General features: G+C 32.0%; 1 protein-coding gene across 1 annotated transcript in view; it reads left to right on the top strand.

The window, feature by feature from the left end:
- Positions 1-13,395, top strand: part of LOC129218993 (DNA-directed RNA polymerase I subunit RPA49-like) — a 96,797-nt gene extending 83,402 nt beyond the window's left edge. Inside the window, exons 11-12 of the mRNA XM_054853312.1 lie at positions 1,351-1,473; positions 13,272-13,395. Of these exons, the coding sequence (XP_054709287.1) occupies positions 1,351-1,473; positions 13,272-13,395 (247 nt within the window). The remainder of the gene's footprint in view (positions 1-1,350; positions 1,474-13,271) is intronic.
- The last annotated feature ends 6,052 nt before the right edge of the window (positions 13,396-19,447 follow it).

Raw genomic sequence — 19,447 nt, 5'->3', positions numbered from 1 at the left:
AAATTCCTTGGAGGGGTATTGGAAACATGCCAAAAATTTCATGTTATACTTGAAGTTTTAATGCTTTTGCATCCTGCAAAATTTTCAATTACTTTGCAAAATGAAAGCTTTTTTTGACCCATGCTGATATACATTGACTAATTTTACTTTTTAATGTAATTTCTTTTTATTTTTATCTTAGTTTTTTAGTTGTTATTAAATTATTAGTATAAGTGCTTATTTTTTGGGAGGAGGGTGGACCATATTATAAACAAAGCCTCAATTTTTGTTTGTTTTCTAAGCAAAATGTTTTTATATGGTTAACTTTTTTGTGTTGTATTTTAACTTGATTCTGATTCCTGTTCCTTGGAAAAGTAAAAATATATGTTACATTTTTTCTTTTTTTAAAGAAGGGAAGAAAACAAAGTAAGAAACGCAACTGACTAGAAAAGGAAAGAACATGATTAGTATATTGAAAATCTGCAGAAACATTTCAGCTGAAAAGTATTTTGAAGTAGCAATGACGGCAAACAGGAAATACCATACAAATTGCATCAACAATCAGCTTGAACCTACAGTCTTCAAAACAGCAACGTCTGTTGCTACATTACATATAAATGTGCAACAATTAAATAACTTAAATTTTAAATGGAATTTTTTTAAACAGCACATTGAATGCAACAACCTCTGTTTAATTCCTCAAAGTCAAACCCATTCTGACATGGAGAACCATCAACTGCAGTAAATGTATATGAGATTATAGTTTTATAGGCCTTGTCATTGATGTCATTTTATTGGGTGCTCTCCTGGACACCTTGATTGAAGCCTTTCAGAGTCTCAGATTATGTGCTCTGTCAAAGTTGTATCCATGCCAAAATTAATTATTTCAGAGTTTAGAAAGGCTGTTATAGAGAATAACTGCATTCTTCCAAACCAGGTTAGACATTAGCTGTAGATCACAAATAAGTGCATAGCAAGAACTAGAGTTGTTTTAACACCTCCAAATTATGAACTTTTTGATTTTTTAAAAAAGTATTTATTTCATAGAACAATTGAGGCTCATTCAATGTTTTTCAAATTTGTTTTCGCAGTATATTTTTGGGCATGTAAATTGTTTTTTTTTTTCTTTTAGAAACGCCTACTTGGGAGAAAAGTTTACCTTTTGAAAAATATTACACAAAAAGCAAATTTTAATGCTATTTGTCTCAATTTAAAAATACTAGTTTTTATCTCACTGCTGTCATCTTAGTTGAAATTTGTAAAGTTTTTAAAACATTTCTACTAAGTATTTTATTTAAATTTTTTTCACCTTTTTTTTCTTTCTTTTTTCTGTGTTAAGATTGTGATTTAATTTCTTTTTTTTTTTTCCAGAAAAATGTCTCAAACATTAAAAGATAAACTGGTCGCACATGCACTGATTCTGGTTTTAATTTTGAGCAACTATTTCATCGATGCTAAAACATTTTGTTCCAGTGTCAAGTTTCCAATGACAAGGTATTGTTTTAAATATTTTACTAAATAGTATTTATATATTCCTTACCTTTTCTCTAACCCTTTCCTTTCTACTTTCTTTTACTCTCTACCTAATTACTTACTTGGTTTTTGGCTATTGAACTTTTATTCATTTTATCACTTACAGTTAGATGACAGAATACTTTAGGAAAACAAATGGCACTTCAACAAATATGGCAGTGAAAGCTCCAATACAATCGACTTCTGCTACAACACAATTCGACTTATGCGAAATGGCTACAAAGCGAACTTTTTGAATGAATAGCTAACACGAATTCCTCGCCCACAACACCAATAATTTTCGAAAGAAGTATTGGATACTAAATACTGATTTCGTGAATATTATTACATACATTTAGCATCACTGACAGCGAAAGTTCCCACAGGAAACTAGTCTACACATCGTGCTAGTAGTGCATCAAATAACTACTCAGTATCTTTCATTTATCTTTTTTTCTTTCTAAATGTTAAAGTTGATAAAATATAATGGCATCTTAGTGCGCAGTTTTACCTAAAGTTTGGGAAGATGGGAGGAAAAACAAAGTTCCTGACAAAAAAAAAGGCTAAGATTCTAGATATGCTTGAACAACTACCAAATGTCAAGGGTAGCATGACATAAATATGAGTGAATCTTCCATACATACAATTAAAAAGTCGAAACAAAAAGATGTCCATAAAATTTCAGAACTTAGTTTCAATATTGAAGCTTGCAGAGTAATGTCTAAGCAAAGTAAATATTATGAAAATGGAAGCTGCTCTTGTATTGTGGTTTAAAGATAATAGGAAGATGAACTGTTACAATAAATGGAAACACATTAAAGAAAAGGCAAAGCAACCGTATTTTAAAATGTATTAGATAATAGTCTGATCATGGAGCATAAATCATCATCATCTTCATTTTTTACTCAGAATTATTATTACTAATCCACTGTGAGTACACTGAACTGCAAGATTTCTTATGCTTGAAAGAACTATAAGTTAATTCTCTCTTTTTTTAACTACATTGAAGGATATATATTTTTTCAAATCTCCTTTTCTTATTTGAGGCAGTTCAGGAAGAAGTAAAACAAATGAAGCTATAAACTGGAATTGAAAATGTATTTTTCATAAAACATCTGTCAAGGCTAAATCTGTTAAGGCTAAAAAATAACTTGCATGAATGTGAGGTAAGAGTTCTGCTGTTCTTCTTCTTGCAAAGTCTGACATTTACATGCTATGTTCTTAGAAATTATTAGGTCCCTCTTACCTTCCACTTGTGTACATGTCATTCGCTCTAAAGTTCTTTTTTTCTTCTGTTGAAACTCTGTCTGAAAAGAGCAAAAGCCCTACCAGTTCATCCGATAAATACAACCATATGACATTTTATTGCTTTTCTAGAAGCAAGAATAATCTAGCTGTCAATTTATGGCTATATTTTAAGATCTTTCAAAACTTTAAAATCCATTTTAGATGTTTCAATTAAAAGACTTGCTTCTGACCATAATAAGAGCACCAAATTGTACAGATCTTGAAACCTAATTTTCATCTGTCTGTTACATTAAAATGTCTCACTCATCTCATAACAAAATCTGTCTTACATGCATATTGTAATTTGGATATCCATCAACCATAGTGAGCTGGTCATGGTGCTTTCGAATGTATTTTTTACTGGTGGACATTCCAAGAGAATGTGATAAGTACTTTGTAATAATTCCTGATGTAAGATTTAGCTATTTCTGTATAATGTTTGATAAATGCAAGAGCAAAAACCATTTCCTCATTTAGCTTTAATGCTTTATAATTATCCCTTATAACACCATTCCAAATAGCATTAAATCCATTATAGAATGAAATGTGATAAACTTGAAGGAACAAAACATGAAGTAAAGGTTTTTCAACATCATCTGTGGCACAACAGCCCAGGGTGTGGCAGGGGGCCTTCTGCACCAGTCATCTACCACTGCCTCTAATTGTAGCTATGCTCTTCCCATTCTTAACCCTAAAGATATCACAGTCTTTTTTTCACGGCATCTACCTAGCATAATTTTAGCCTTCCATGTCTTTTAGTATGATGTTTTACCAAGACCAATTTTATTATTCAATGAAAACTAGCTAACCAGTAAAATGTACTTTCAAGTTTTTTCTAGCAAAGTGCATGCTCCATTTAAAGTACCAGTATTGGTGCTTGCTGTGTCACAGCTTATTATTTTAGACCCTATTCTGTAATGTTTCATTCTTTCAGAAAAATATGTATAGCATTGTTTACTGTTCCAGCAATCAGTTTTGGCATCTCAAAGAACTAATTATTACCATCTCCAGATACAAATGCAGGTACTCAATCCAACTTTTCCCTATCTAAAAATTTCAGGGAGGAGTTTACTGTGCTATTGAACCACTTTTCTCCACTTCACCCCATCTTTTAGCATTCAATGTAGCCTTATGTTCCCAGTGAACCACTAGAGAAAATTTTGGTTTGAATTTACCTTTCACTGATTCTACATGCTTCTTCCAAGATTTTTCAACTGTTCATTAAATATTACTTCTTGAAACTAGGAGGCAAGATGTTCTGTGACAAAGTACTAGCTGGAAGTGGTGCAATTAGACTGACTTGCTTCACGTTCAAATATTTTATTTCTATCAAAGGCACTTGTGATATTAGCCGTAAAAAGCCGTTTCTTAAATTAATATTTTTACTAAGTAATGTAACATAAATGATTTTTGAACTTGAATTTCAATACTTGTTTGAAGAGAAACTGCCATAACAAATAATTAATATTCATGGGCTTACCATAAATTCGGAACAGGCATATACAAAAATGTTCAGGAAGGACTTTCAAAAATGTAGCAAGTTACCAATTAATGACATGAATGTACCACTTTTTGATAGGGAAAGGAAACAGTTATTGATACCATAATTAGCTGTCAAATCTGTTTTTATATAAAATGATTTTTTATTGGTAAAAAATTTAATGCACAATAGCTTCTAAATACTATCTGAACCCATAACTAGATATGAAAAAAATCATTAAAAACGGTTCAACATTTCAGTCAATATTTAAATAATTTGAAAGTAACTCTACAGTTTTTCATATTACCTAACCTGTTTTTTAGCAAATTAATTACTATGTTCTGCCCTTGGCTACTATTTCATATTTATTAATTTGGAAAACTGCCTTAACTCCAGTTGCGCAGCCACGGGAGGGGTTTTGGGGTTAAAACCCCTCCCAGAGTTCGAACACATTCACTTCCTCCGTACAAATCAAGGGAAAAAAACAGCATTTCAACTTTTTCCAAGAGTGACAGGTTCAAAAAAAGTTCTAACTACTTTAAATGATCAGGAAGCAGCCACGAATTACTTTCCAATTTTTAAACATACAAGTAATATTTCATGATTAACATCACTATGGGTATTAAGAGAGCTAAAATGGAGCTCAATAAAGAGCAACATGATATGGTCAATCAACACTTCCAGTACTGAACAAATCCTTCTTAGGGGTTCCTTTCCATTTCTCATTTAAATATCAAAACCGTTATTAGTAAGCATTTGACATTCAAAAAGAAATTAATGTATCTGAAGACTAAAGTGGAGTTTTTAAATGATATCACCAAAAAACCTGCAAAAAAAAAGAAAAATTTAAGATTAAAGTAAAACTAGTTTTAAATTTACTGTGCTTTTTCCTGCTTTCTTTGTTTTAAAGTTATAGTGATATCAATACGAAATATTAATTATTTTTAGCAAGAGTTATAAATAAATAACTTCTAATCTGAAAAAAACTCTTTGATTAAATACATGGCATAATTTTGCATCATAAATGAATGCGAAAGAAAGCAACAATTTTCAGTTTTAAAAACCCCTCCGAGAAAAATGTTCTGGCTGCGCCACTACTTAACTCTGCTGCAGGCTCAGAGAGGATTAGAAGCAGCCTTTCTTTCCGAAATTTTCAGTATTTGACAAAAAGTTGCCTTTTCTCTTTAAGTAAATATTGTGGCTGTGATAGAATCACTCTTTTGATAGATCTGTGTCCATTTGTGTTGAAATCTAGATTTTGTATCATTTTTTCTGTTTAACATTTGTCAACATTCTGTTTATATCCTTCTTTTGACTTCCTGCTCACTTGGATGAAGGGAGATAGACCGGCCTCCCATCTGGTTCGTTGTTCCTCTGAAAGTCTTTTCCATCTTAGGCTCTTAAAAGTTCATTTTTCAAATTTATGTCTCTTTCGTCATTTTTCATCTTGCCAACTTTTGTACCTTAGGCGTAACATTTACGCATTATAGCTGTTATAATGCTTTTACTTGTAAGTTCTGATATTTTTGTGCTGCTCAAAAGCCTGTAAAAATCACTTATTTTTGTTTGCAATGTGATTCTCACCAGTTGGACGTTGATAATTTCATCTTAGCCATTGTTTTCCATCATGTTTTACTTTTTGTAGTGTTTTACTTGCATGCTCATTATTTAGCCAGACACACACCCACAAACAAACTTCTCTATCCAGTTTCATCTGTGTTGATTTATGCCAAACTCCTTTGCTAAACTTGCTCCATAGCATAGTGTTCATTTTTACCCTGCTTTATATTTAGTTTTACAGGATTGTAAGAAATTTAAATTAGTATGAGAACGGCCAGACCTGTTATTTTGACCATAAAATACTTAAAAATACGATCAAACATTTTTGGGTTGAACTATTATGTTTGTTGCTAGATGTTATGTTTAAACATCTTCCACAAAAAAAAAATTCATCCATTTATCTTGTTTCTATGCAAGTTTTGAGTGTACCTATAATGGCCAAAATGACACTGGGTTACTTTTGTTTATATACTTTTTGAATCATTCTATGCAAAGGGCAGAAAGAGTTGTGCTTTTAAGAGTGTTTTCAGTCATACCACTTTCAGAATAATACTTGCTTGCGCAGAGTTTTAGAATTTTTCGTGCTTTTTCATGGCATGAGTCGCATATCATTTACTGGATTTAAACTCAGTGTATGGGAAAGATGTTTAAAATATATTTTCTATTTGTTTTAGCTAAAGTTCCAGGTTAAACCAGGGCTCATAATCTTCCTATATTTTCACAATTTGTCAGATATTCTCCAATATTTTCTTACTAACTCCTATATTTTTTTTCATTTGATGCTAGATGCTACCCAAAATATAAAACTTTTAAGCCAATTTTTTTTTCTCCTTTCTCCCTTGCACTGTGCACTCATACTCTTTCTAAAAAATTAAAAAGTAGTTTTTTTTTTCTTTACATCTGTAATGTTGAAATATCTACTAAACTTTTTTTTTCTTTACTTTTATGAAATATATATGATTTTACTAGACATAGATAATTTTTTCCTGTAACTGAATTTACTCTTCCTAATTTTAATGGTATAACATCTTAACTTAAAGAGTGCTGCTGTAAAGATTTTGAAACCTTTTATTTTGTCACATATACAACCCAAATTCAAAAAAATAGAATATTAGAACTGTTTGACAAAACTTTTCAGTGAGTTGAGTAAAACGAATGTATGCTACTTCAACAAAGTAAAACATGTCATTTATGATTGGGTAAAACAATTTAAACAACTTTACAGGTAATATTTAATCAATTTAAGGGTCATTAACACATTTGAAAATTATGTGTATTTTTTATGAGTCAAAAATTTAGAATAATCAATTCATTTAATGATAATTTGAAAAGTAGCGAAAGTATTTGCATACCTGTTAACTGTGTACGTTGCTGCAAGTATAAAGCTTGGTGTCCAGAAAATTTTAAGTCATTCTTTTGCTGAAAATGGGCTTTCAACGTTATAAAATCTGAAACAAGGAAGTTCCTTATTGTATCAAGGTTAAAGTTAGAAAAAATAACAGTTAGTCTTGGATTAAAAGAGCTATTTACTATCTACGTTCTCAAAGATTTCAAAAGAGTATCGATGAATCGTTCGAATATTTAAAAAATTTACCGAAGTAAATGAGGTAGAAGCTTGCAACAACTGATAGAGATGAACTCAAATTAAAGTGAATCGTCCGAAATAATCATTTAAAACTACCTCTTACATCCATAAGTGTTGGAAAGAATCTGTAGTTATCATGTCCAAGCCAAGTACACTTGGACGATTGTATCAACTGCAATTGTGGGTTCTCAAAGTAAAACCAAAGATGAACATGAAGCAGATACGTGATCAACTCTCCTGGAACAAAGAGAAGCTCATTTGGGTGCAACAAGACTGAGAAGATATTTAATTCAGTGACGAATATTTATTTGCAATATCTGTTGCAAAAAGAGACGTTCTCTTAAATCGAGACATCCTTTATGGTGTGGGGATGCATGAGAGGGAGAGTTTCTGGAACTAGGTAATTGTATGTATCTTAAAACAATGTGTGAATTCCGCTGTTTTTCGAGATATACTGAATTACTGCATGAGACTTTTCTGAGGCACAGCAGAGACACATTTCTCTTTCAGTAGGATTCCGCTTCATGTCACATCTCTAAATCAACTCATAGATTTTAAGTAGAAAAAGGGATTTTGGTATTAAACTAGCTTAGCAACTCTATCAATCTCAATACCATTGAAAATTTGTGGCATTGTCAATTCTAAAGAAAAAGGTTCATGACTTGGACTCGCTAACAAAATTGAACTCATTGCCACATTGAAGAGGGTATGGAAACAGTATCTGTAGCCTTGAATGTAAACAGCTGGTGCAATTTTTATTTGAAAGGATTAAAGATGTGATTCTTGCGAAAAATTACGCTACAAAATATTGATATTGTTTCGTTTAAAAATGTTTTTTCCCATTTTAATATTCTATTTTTTGACTCAATGTAAAGTTTCATCACTTTTAACTTTTGGATAATTCTGTCTAAGATAATTTTTAATTAAGTTTCTATGAAATGTTATGTGCACTTTAAAGTCTAAGAAAGGGGGGTCGTTCAATCAAATATCTACTTTGCTCTTATATATTGTTAGATTAAGCTTTTTCTCCAAACAATAAAAGTATTCTATTTTTTTGAATTTGGGTTGTAATCTTACATGTAGTTCAAATACTCTCTTTTTGAGCTACATGTGATAAATTCGTAAGAATATGAGATCATGCTCATTTTCTGATTGAAAACTGCGCAAAAAAAAATCTGCTTTTGCTTTGGAAAAAAAGAGTCCCCCCCACCCAGATTAAAGGAAAATTATTTTTTTTACACATTAAAATATATATAACAGCTAATTTTCTTAGAAAACAAAAAGAATGTTCAATATTTAAAGATATATACAATCCATAAATTTTTAATTCAAACTTTTTAAGAGCAAAGAAAGCTTGTTGCATGCATTTACATACATGTGTGTACATATATTGCAGACCTAATACAACACCCCCACAAATCAAAAAGAGTCCATTTCGAGTTTTATACATGTCCTGGTACATATTTATTAGTTCTATAAAAATGCAAGACAGCCACAAATGGGAAAAAAAAAATTAACCTTATTTTTGAGATGTGTCAGTGTGTTACTATATAAGAATTTAAGCTATGGGGCATTACTGTTAAATTGATTTTTCCTGAAAAGTAGTTTTTGCAGATGTGGCAGTGTACTAGGTGTGCAATATATGCACACGTTAACTGAATTTTATTGGTTTAAAAATGCTGTTTCAGTGTGTGCCGGGCAATTACATCAGTGGTTAATTGGATCAGCCACTTTAATGAACCAAATACTCAAAAACAGAGCAAAATCCAACTTTAACACTAAAAAATTGCTGGATATTTGAACCATACATGCAGCTTAAATAAATAGAGCATATGTGACTGACCATTTCTCACAAACATGTGATGCATCAGCGCTGTCTTCTTTTCTTTGCCTTCATTTAGTAAAATGAGTTTTTTTTTTGTAAGCACAGGATTGGGGGGGGGGCAGAGTTGCACTTTTAGTGATGGCTTTCACAGAAAAAGTCGAACAAAACTAGTGAGACGAAGAGAGACATGGTGTCGGCAGATCTTCTGTGCTTTTGACTTCCTCACCGGTAGTGTTAAGCATTGAAGCAATGAGGTGTGAATACCAAAAACTATAGGCAGATTTATGACATTGAAAGAATTTCTGAATTAATTACTTCCTTTTTTAGAAATCAACAGTAGATACATTTTTCGAAGCACATAAGTTAAAATCTGAATTTTGTAATTGTTTTTTCATACTGTTTTAACGATAAAATTCTTTAAATAACACTGGTAAACAAGGTTTCTGTTCCCCAATAAGTAAGTGGTGACTTTTGTATTTTAGGAGGTATTAAAAAAGAATGACTATAAAAATATTCCATCACCTACAGATTTTTGAAAAATCTAAAATCTTTAAAATCTCAATTTAATGACATTTATTCAACACATGTACAATATTTTTGTCATTTGCCATTTTACATAAACAATTACAAAGCTTAAAACTAATATAAAACACAAAAAATATACATTGTTTAAAAAGTTGTAGAAGAATAAAAGATTTTTTAAGAAAAAATAATGATATTTGTAAAAAAAAAATTCATACTGGAAATGCTTTAACTGCAGATACTCTCTTATAGGCCCTATCACAAACTTCTCTAATAAGATTCTAACAGTAATCCCAAGCATATTAGAAGTGAACTGTCCTTGATATTGCGCTTCATTTGCAGAAATATCCTGGTGGAAGCCCTTCCCATGCTCGTCACTTACAGCTCCCATACTTTCAGGGGGGAAATTTAAGCGAGATGCCAAAAAAAAAAAGTAAATAAATGACATTGAACAGCCTAATTTTAACACGTCTTTAATTCTTTTTTTCATTTTTAGGACTTCTATTATTTAATCAGAATTTTTTCACAGAATTTTAAAAATAAAGCCATGTTGTTTGTCCTAAGTCATTTAATCTAGCTTCATAATTTTGGTCCTTCATAAGCTTTCCATTTTGTTGGTCAAGTAAAATACCCTCCTTGTGAGTAATAGGAACTGTTCCTGCAAATATTGAAATCCACACCCTTTTTTATCCATTGGTTTAACGAAATTCTTCACTAATCCCAACTTTATGTGTGAAGATAGGAGACTATTTATTTTTTTATCAATTAAAGGAATGTTTTAGATTTTTGCTTTCAGGTGCAATACATTGTTTGCACTCTGGCCCTTTCTTTTTGATGTAATGTTCATGTTTTGCCTTGCTTTCCCACTTGCACAAAAAATGGCAGGATTTTGTATAGTCGAGTTGCAGACCAATGAGAATGGCAATTACTTTAAAAAGTTTACATATGCTCAAATTATTATGTAAGTAGTCGATTTTATGAAGAAATATCTTCATATTTTTGTAATATTCTTTCAATATCCAAAAAAAGGCATGGGAACCAATAGAAGGGCATTTCCATGTGTCAAAAGAGAACTTCAACTACTGTGATCTTGTGTGAAACCGAAATGATATAAAATGCGCAACGCCATTTGCTTAAGGTCGCAAACTTAAAACTTATCAATGTGAATTCGGTTTCTTCTCTTTTGTTACATACTCTATTGATGTGATGAGTAAAAAAAATATGTCTATGGATCAAATGCAGCTGAAAGAAAAATGAAGTAAATTTATAACTGGTATAAGATAACCTATATAATCCAAAACGCATAAAGGCCATTCTCCAGAAAACATAACTTTTGAATGCAAATATTTTTCAGTTTCGAAATCTTTTTTTTTTTTTCATTCTTACATGAAAGTGTTACCCAGCTAAGTTCCAATTATTTTACTCATAAATTTAAAAAAAATTAAAAAATGACTTGTTCATAGAAATTTAAAAAAAAAAAAGAAAAAACTTTTAATATTTAAAATTAGAGGCCAATTTGATATCAAAGTAGTAATTTTGTTAATTGTGCAAACAATCAGCTATTTTAATGATTAGTGGGAACATAATATTAAGCTCTCTTAATTATAGTACGGCTTAATCCCTAGTTTCAAATGTATGTTAAAAAATAGTACCTATTTAGTAATTTTGAGAAAAAACTGGCAATTTATAATTTTTGTAGAATGCCTGGTATTGATGTATTTCTCCTCCATCATTTATTTTCACCTCAGAAATAATGACATTAATAAAGTCTGTCATGGAGGTGAGATTCACAGAGATGAGGAATTTTCCATTAATATAGGCCTAATAGATACATTTTTCAAGGATTTTTTTTTCTTTGTTGATACAATATTCACATGTTAAGCATATAAAAACATGTTCACTTCTTTTTTTTACATTAATTTACATCCCTAAAATTCAATTTCACAGAGGTGAGAAGTCAGAATAACCATACTAAGTTTTTGAAGCAAAATCTTTCTTTCTGTTTTTCGACAAAAATCTACAACTTCAACTACAGCTGAAAATAATTTTTAAATTTTATTTCCAATGATACAAGGGGTTCCCTTGCGTCATTGGAAATAAAATTTTATGTCATTACTGCTGCATGTTAATGAGGAATGGTATTTTATGTTTAGGTAATGGAGGTGAGAATTTATTGTGTGACATGATTTCTTGTCCTATTAAAACGAACTAAAAACAATATTAAAAAAATAAATATACTTAAACAATTAGTATTTGAGACACTTGTGAAGGGAATAATCAATAAATAAGTTTATACTTTTAATTAAACAAGTTATTAAGCAACATAAACAGTCACACCAGGTGTGTGATATGCCACGGAGGTGAGATCTCACATTTTGTGAACCAAAAATATACTAAAATAAAAATTATTATTAAAAAGTTGTTGGCAGGTTTAAATAGATGTATTTTTAATAAAGTTAAAAATCATTGTTAAATGAACTGTTCCTTAAAGTTTTTACTGTAAAAGGCGTGTGTGACAGAAAAGTTACTTTTTGAAGAATGACTCATAAATAAAATTTCTTAAAATTGGAGGGTGATAAAAATTTTTTTGAAAACATATTCTTTTTCAGCATCTTGAAATCTAGAAGGAACATCCAAAGTACATTGAGGAACGGAAAATTCGTTTAAATTTGTTTTTCAGTGTAGTCAGAGAATGGATATTTTGAGTTAACAGTATACTTTTAATGATACTTGATCTACCTCGACTTAAAATTAATTTAAAGTTTTCTTACATTGTATGTAGAATTTCACACTTAAAAAAGCACATATTTGCTTTATTGACTCAAAATTGTTTTAAATAAACATGATTCATTTCAACATCGAAACTATAGTCTAATTACGTGCTTTCACACGTCTCAAGCAGGCAGCACTAGCCAAGTTCAAGTAGGAGTAGCTTGGCCATCCGCCCTACAAACAGGACATGTCATCCTGCAATTTCCATGTGTTTGATCCTTTAAAGCATCTGAAAGAGAAGTGCTTAATTTAAACTTGGACGAGGAACTCAAGCATACTCTGTAAAAGACTAGGTCTTGTCACGATCAAACATTGTGGGAACAAGGAATCCTTCATTTAGTCAATCAGTGGGATTGTGAGCTCAGACCTATGGTGCATACTTTGAATAAAGTCTTCATTTAGACCCACAGTATCGTTTGGTATCTTTTCATTTGAACATTCTTTGCATATTTTTTTAAAAAACTGAAAAAACATACTTAAGTAAAAAACAGCCTCCTTCCCCCTCCCCCGTAATTGTAGTGGTAAAGCTGTATGAAAAATGAGCATTTGCCTTTAATTCATTCCAGATAAATTTTCTTCAAATATATTTTGCTTTACGTAGTTCTTTTATATTTTTAATTGCCTTTCATATTTTATTTTTAAGCAAGCAGTCCTTTAACATAGATTTATAGGAAAAATAGTTTTAGAAATGTATTGATATTTTTTATCATTACAACCTAAATGTTCTTCAGTACTTTCTTCCATTTTAGGTTAACATCTATTGCATATGCCCTGGGCTGTTATGTTAGCGATAAAAAGAATGAAAATACCAAAATTATTCTTCTAAAATTGCCTTTGTACAAGCCAGCCAAGAAATTCAAGCGCAAGAAATAGATGGTTAAATAAATGTTGGTTTAAACTATTTACTTTATTGTCTCTTTCAATTTAGATTCTAGTTGCACATTCGGAACACAATACAATCAAATGTACTTTTCTTTTACCAGTCAACATCTTCAATGAAAAAAAGAACTCTTAAATTCTGTTTCTAGACTAAAACAAATTTAACATTGTTTACTTCTAAATCTAGAACAGTTCTACTGACATTTACTAATGTTTTTCATCAATAAAAAAAGCAGAATTTTTATGGTTTTGCAGAGAAATATTAGTATTACTTTATAAAATAGTTCATTGCTACCTTTCAGGCCCTCAAGTAAAAGATAAGGTCAAAAATCAGGACACTGAATCTATTACACAAGCCTGAGAATTTTATCTTTTTGTTTGCTGCTTAATGTAATGAACAGATTTTATAGAATGTTGATGTGTGCAGAATCCGAATTTTCAATCTTTTTTTCTATCATGTAAAGTTTTCTTGTGAAACCACTTTACATGTATTGTGCCATTATGCATGTTTCATCTCAAACATTTCCATAATGCTTTTGTTTTAAAGAAAAAATATTTAGTGCACACAGCTTGCTGGTTAAGCCCGGCAGTTTTAAGATTTGCCACGCTCAGGGAAAATCTAAGACTGTGTCCACCTGAAAGTTATAAAGATAAAAATCACTTGACTCAATTTTTTGAGCGAATTGTGCATTTAATAGCCATACTTTGGGCGTATACTCCATCGATGTTTTTTTGCTGTTTGCATTGCATTAGTTCCCTGTTGGAATGCATATTTGACCAACTTTTTGATTTGTCCACAATTTGATAACTTGTTCTCAGTAATCAACTTTGAGATTTTTTATGCAATACGAGTTTGAAAAAGTTACTTCACATACAGAGGGTGGACAAATTATTGTACTCAAACAAACTTTTCTGTATTTTTATTGTTTTTACTTCCTTTTGCATAGTAAAGGAAAAATTGTATTCAGGGAAAAAAAATCCCTCAAATTTTGGACTAATTTTCCATTTTACTTATCCCCGAATGAATGTTGAGTGTTTTTTAGATGCTACTGCACGTCCATACATGCCTAATAAAGTGCATATATGCCCGAAAAATCCATTTTGACCATCCTCAAATGAATCGCCACAAATTTTCTTGTGACGTCTGTATGTGCGTATCTCGCCTAACTCTAAAACGGTGGTTGTAGTTGAAATTTGGTATGTAGACTCCTAGTGGGGTCTAGTTGTGCATGTCCCCGTTTGGTTGTATTGGGATGTTCCAAAAGGAGTTTTTTACACCTTTTGGGGGAAAATCATTTAGTATCAATGGAAACGCAAGTGATGTTATAGTTTGGTGATACATCGGATAGCTTTTTAGTCACCGCCTTAGCAAAAAAAAATTTTTTTTTTTTTTTGAATTTGGTTTCAATTTGGCGCTATTTGCGATGCTTAAAAAGTTGTCCATTGAATTACGTTACAATTGTTGATATTGGGAAAATTAATCCATGTAAAATGCATTTTTGCATCGGTTCTATACGAACTAGGGGTGAAAATATTTAAGTGTTTCCTTGCTTACTCCAAGGGATTGTTATCATTAAATTGGTGTGTAAAAGGAAGTCATGTGATCCACATATCAGCTCATTTATTGTTGTTGGATAGTTTTATTATTTGAACACATTTAAAGTTTACTTAAAATATGAATTAACTATATTAAACGTAAAGTACCTTCCGATTGATTCTATAGAGAGCTAAAAAAAATATTTATTTAATGTTTAGTAACTCGGCCTTTTGCTGCTATCACGGCTTGAATGCGATATGGCATGCTTTCAATGCATGATATGGCTACTTGACTTACCTAGTATTATATATAAAATCGTTATTTTTTCCGAAAATCACTCAGAAGAAACTTGTAAATAGAAATTTTAATGAACACTGACGTTCGTCATATTTAAAATAATAAAAAAAGTAAAAGTGTTGCCAGAATAAACTTTAGACTTTTAAATAAATTTTCAAATTTGTTCAAGTAATAAAAGTATGTAACTACAATAAAAATTACAGAAAAGTTTGTTTGAGTATAGTAAATTTGGCTACCCTTTGTACATGATGAGTTTGGTCAGGATGGGACTGGGCCACCTGACTGGGGACAAGTGCCCCTACCTGGTTTTAAACTAAAAATCTATGCAAATGCCTCTGCTGAGAATGAAATGACTTGATCATTAAGTGCAAACAAATACTTCCACAATTAATCACACATAAATGTTCACATAATTAATTTAACAGCAACATTATAAACCATGAAGTGCCCTTCTCAGTCAAAATTATTACCACGTAATGATAATTCTCTAGTATTATATTTTCATCCATATTTTTAATGTCTTTTAATTCTTAAATTTAATTATTTTATTTCTATTTAACACAAACTGCCGAATGGCAACACGTAATTTAAAAAAAAGTGAAAAAGACGCACGAGATCGTGTTCCACAAAAATTTGGTCTTGAGAAAAAAAAAAGACGACTTCTTGAAGTATATGTGATGTAAATAAAGTTTTGTCGATTTTTATAAAATAATGGAGTCAAATTCTTATACAAAATTAGGGTGTTGTTATAAACCTTCACAACACTCTCAACCACAAGATGAGTTACGTATTGTTTTCAGTCATAAAAAAAAACCCAGCTAGGGTTAGCGAAAGCTCAAAAATAAATGTTTGATCTTGCATGCTAGTTCAGCATCTTCTGGAGAAGGACAAATTTGGTGGTTTTAGTACAGGAAGATTAGATCCTAGCATTCCACTCTGCTCCCATTTTTCAAGATCGTGGTTGCTTCCTAGAATAGCAAAATCCCCTGCAAAGCGGGGTATATAAAATAAAATGTAATCAAGTATTTAAGGGCTGGAAACCCTTAACAGTAGTTTTACAAACCAACTAGTTTTTAAAGCATACGTTAAATTGGGGAAAAAATCCTTAATGGGATATTTGTGGCTGTTTGACAGAATTAAGAAATTGAAAGTTTGGTTCAATGTCCAACAGTTTGAGTCTTAAATCAGGCTCTGCATTCATTCTGCTTCGGTATTTATCTTTGAGATAAGTATAGGAGAAAAATCCTTTCTCACACAGATATGTTGTAGTGATGTTCCGGATATCTGTATCCGCGGATATCTGAGGGAAAATAAAGATCTGTATCCGTTACTTTTTGACTGATCTTAAACGGATCATTTTTATTCTAAAAATTTTTAAATACTTGAATGAAAGACTCTTAAATGCCGTTTAAATCATGTTTTATTCCCTATTTGAATTATAAGGTATCACTTCAGAAGCCAATTTGTACCCCCCCCCCCCCCCCCCCCCCCCCCGTTGCAAAAATTAAGGCGAAATAAGTTTTAAAAGTGTGCATCAGGGTGTCTTTTTGTGGCATCGTAGCTCCTAAACAGATGAACCGATTTTGGTAGTTCATTTTTTGTTCAAAAGGTGACTTGATGGAAAGTGTTCCTAGCTTGGTCTCGTTTTTGTAGAACTTTAACTACCGGAGATATTAATTAAAACCGACTTAATGTTTTTCACAATTATGGTAGTAAAAATTTACTGCACGTTAAAAATGTTGGCCCTTATTGAAAGAACAAAGTTTTCTGCTATAAACAAAGTTTTCTGCGTATGATATTTACACTCATGTTTGTGAAAATTGCAACAACATGAAGGACTCATTCAAAATGAATAAAATTTAGTGCACATATTACTCATAGTGCTACAAATAAACGATAAAAATTACAGATCGATGAAATGAAAATAACTGGCATAAATTACTATCAAATGTAGCTATCCTGCGCAGCTAAGCGAGCCTGTACACGTTCTGTTATCGAATCACAGAGGTGCTGAATGTTTAATTGGGAATAGCGTCCCATATGGCTTCAATCTAAAGCCTAAGTTCATCCGTGCCAACTGCCGTACGAGACACATGGACGAGTCTCCTAAGAACGCAATCCGAGACATGCTTGATGGGTGTCATAACCGGAGAACGGACAGGTGAAGGAAGTAGCGTCAACTGTCGTGCACCGAAGAACATTTGTACGCACCGTGTGACATGTGGACGTGCATTGTTCTGCTGAAACACTGCACCAGAAATGCTCTGAAGAAAGGGTAGTACGTCACGGTGTCCCTGAAGTAGCTCTCGCTATTGAGGTTACCTTTAATTCGGACTAGATGGGACTACTCTTGATGTCGGATTACACAATCTGAGAGATGATGTTTAAATGTGTAACCTCGGACGTGTAGATGTCCATCGTTATAGTGCAGATTAAATCTGGACATCTGGACTCGTCTGAAAAGACAACCTGTTGCTAATCTGCACGCCATTGGGCGCGTTGGTGAGTCCATTGCAGCCGGAGGCAACGATGGTTGAGGGTGAAGGGAATCCTGTAAAGGAGAATCATTGCATGCAAGTCCTGGCGCAGCAAACATCGACGAACTGTGGATGCAGCAAGTGTTACACCTGTAGCCATACAGCAACGTGGTGCTAGCGTAAGAGAGGACCCTATACTATTCATCACAGCTAGGTGGGGGAGGTATCGATAATCCCGTGGTGTCGTTTGGTTGCGTGGACTGGGGCGAGCCTTTTTGCTAATTTCATCGTCCTCTGTACATGTTTTACAAATACGCATCAGAGTTGAGGCATTGCGCCCCATGAGTGCACTGATTTCTTTATACGTACATTGACATTCACGCATGCCTATCATGCTGCCCCATCTGAACTCTGTTACTCGTTCGTATGACGCTCTGCGTTTTGGACGATGCATATTGAGTACTAGAGAAACATCTGCCATTGGCAGATAATCATACAATGATTTTGAAAAACCTTTACAGCCCATTAAATACAGAGTTCAGGCCACAGTTCAGAGGGCGTTTATCAGTCCACGCATGCACCATGTCTCTTTATATCTAATCATTTGCATATTTTAACCTGCTATACATTTCCTTTGAATTTTGATTCATTTGCATAATTTCTTCTCGGTGTTGCAATTTTCACAAACATGAGTGTATTTGAAACTTCCAACTTATATACAGTAGCTGCTAGGATCTTGTTAAGTAAATTTTAAATGCAATTCTAAGCCTTTATACGCGTGATTGGTAGCAATTTCATAGTCGGAAGATAAGGAGAAAAAGCTCAATGATTTAAAATTTCTACCTGCTGTCAGTTCATATTTGTTAACAAATGTAAAGGTTCTTTGTAAATGTAAAGCTTGTCTGTAAAGGTTCTGACCCGCGAAATTCATCTTAATATGAGGTCGGCTCTCTGGGACATGTTTTGTTTTTTTAATTTTTAATTTAATATTAGTTTTTGTTATTGATTTCAGGGTTCGTACGGGTCATGGAAATCCTGGAAAGTCATGGAAAAAAAATAAGCAAATTTCAGACCTGGAAAAGTCATGGAAAATTAAAATTTTCAGTCTAAGTCATGGAAATTTATTTTCAGTCATGGAAAAATGTTCTGGGAAAAAGTAACAGTAGCTAAAAAGAGCAATAGAAATCTTGAGTGATTTAGTATTGTGCACCATGAAAGTTATTTGAACTGGAAAATTGAACGATCTCAAAAAACATCACATCCAAGTTTGTTTCCATCACTCCTAAATCTTTATTTTAAAATTTATCAGAGTTTATCTCAATTTGTTGAAGGTTTTGGACAATTTTTAGTCAGGCGATCGAGTACAAAAATAGGGCAATTCTAATGCTCAAAAACAGTAGTGCCCAATATACGACCCGCAAAACTAATCCATGTGACCCACTGGTACGTTCAGTGTCATTATTCAAACATGTTCTGGAATTTCTGAACTTATTAATTTATATGCATTTGAAAATGTACAAATAAGTAAATAAGTAAATTTAAATCAAAAGATTTATTTACTATGAAATGTTTTTTTATTTTTTAAAAATAAATATCTGGTTTAGAAACATGAATTTACCAAAGAATGTGGCTTTATTTTAAAGAACCAAAAAATTGTCAAGTTGACACTAAAAGACAACTTTTGAAGCAAATTTATTGAAACTTAGTAATGATTCATTCAACCTTTTCCCCAATC

This window comes from Uloborus diversus, chromosome 3, assembly GCF_026930045.1.
Source record: "Uloborus diversus isolate 005 chromosome 3, Udiv.v.3.1, whole genome shotgun sequence".
Taxonomy (NCBI): Eukaryota; Metazoa; Arthropoda; class Arachnida; order Araneae; family Uloboridae; genus Uloborus; species Uloborus diversus.
The sequence above is the reverse complement of the archived record's forward strand: the minus strand, read 5'-3'. Positions and strand labels throughout refer to the sequence as shown.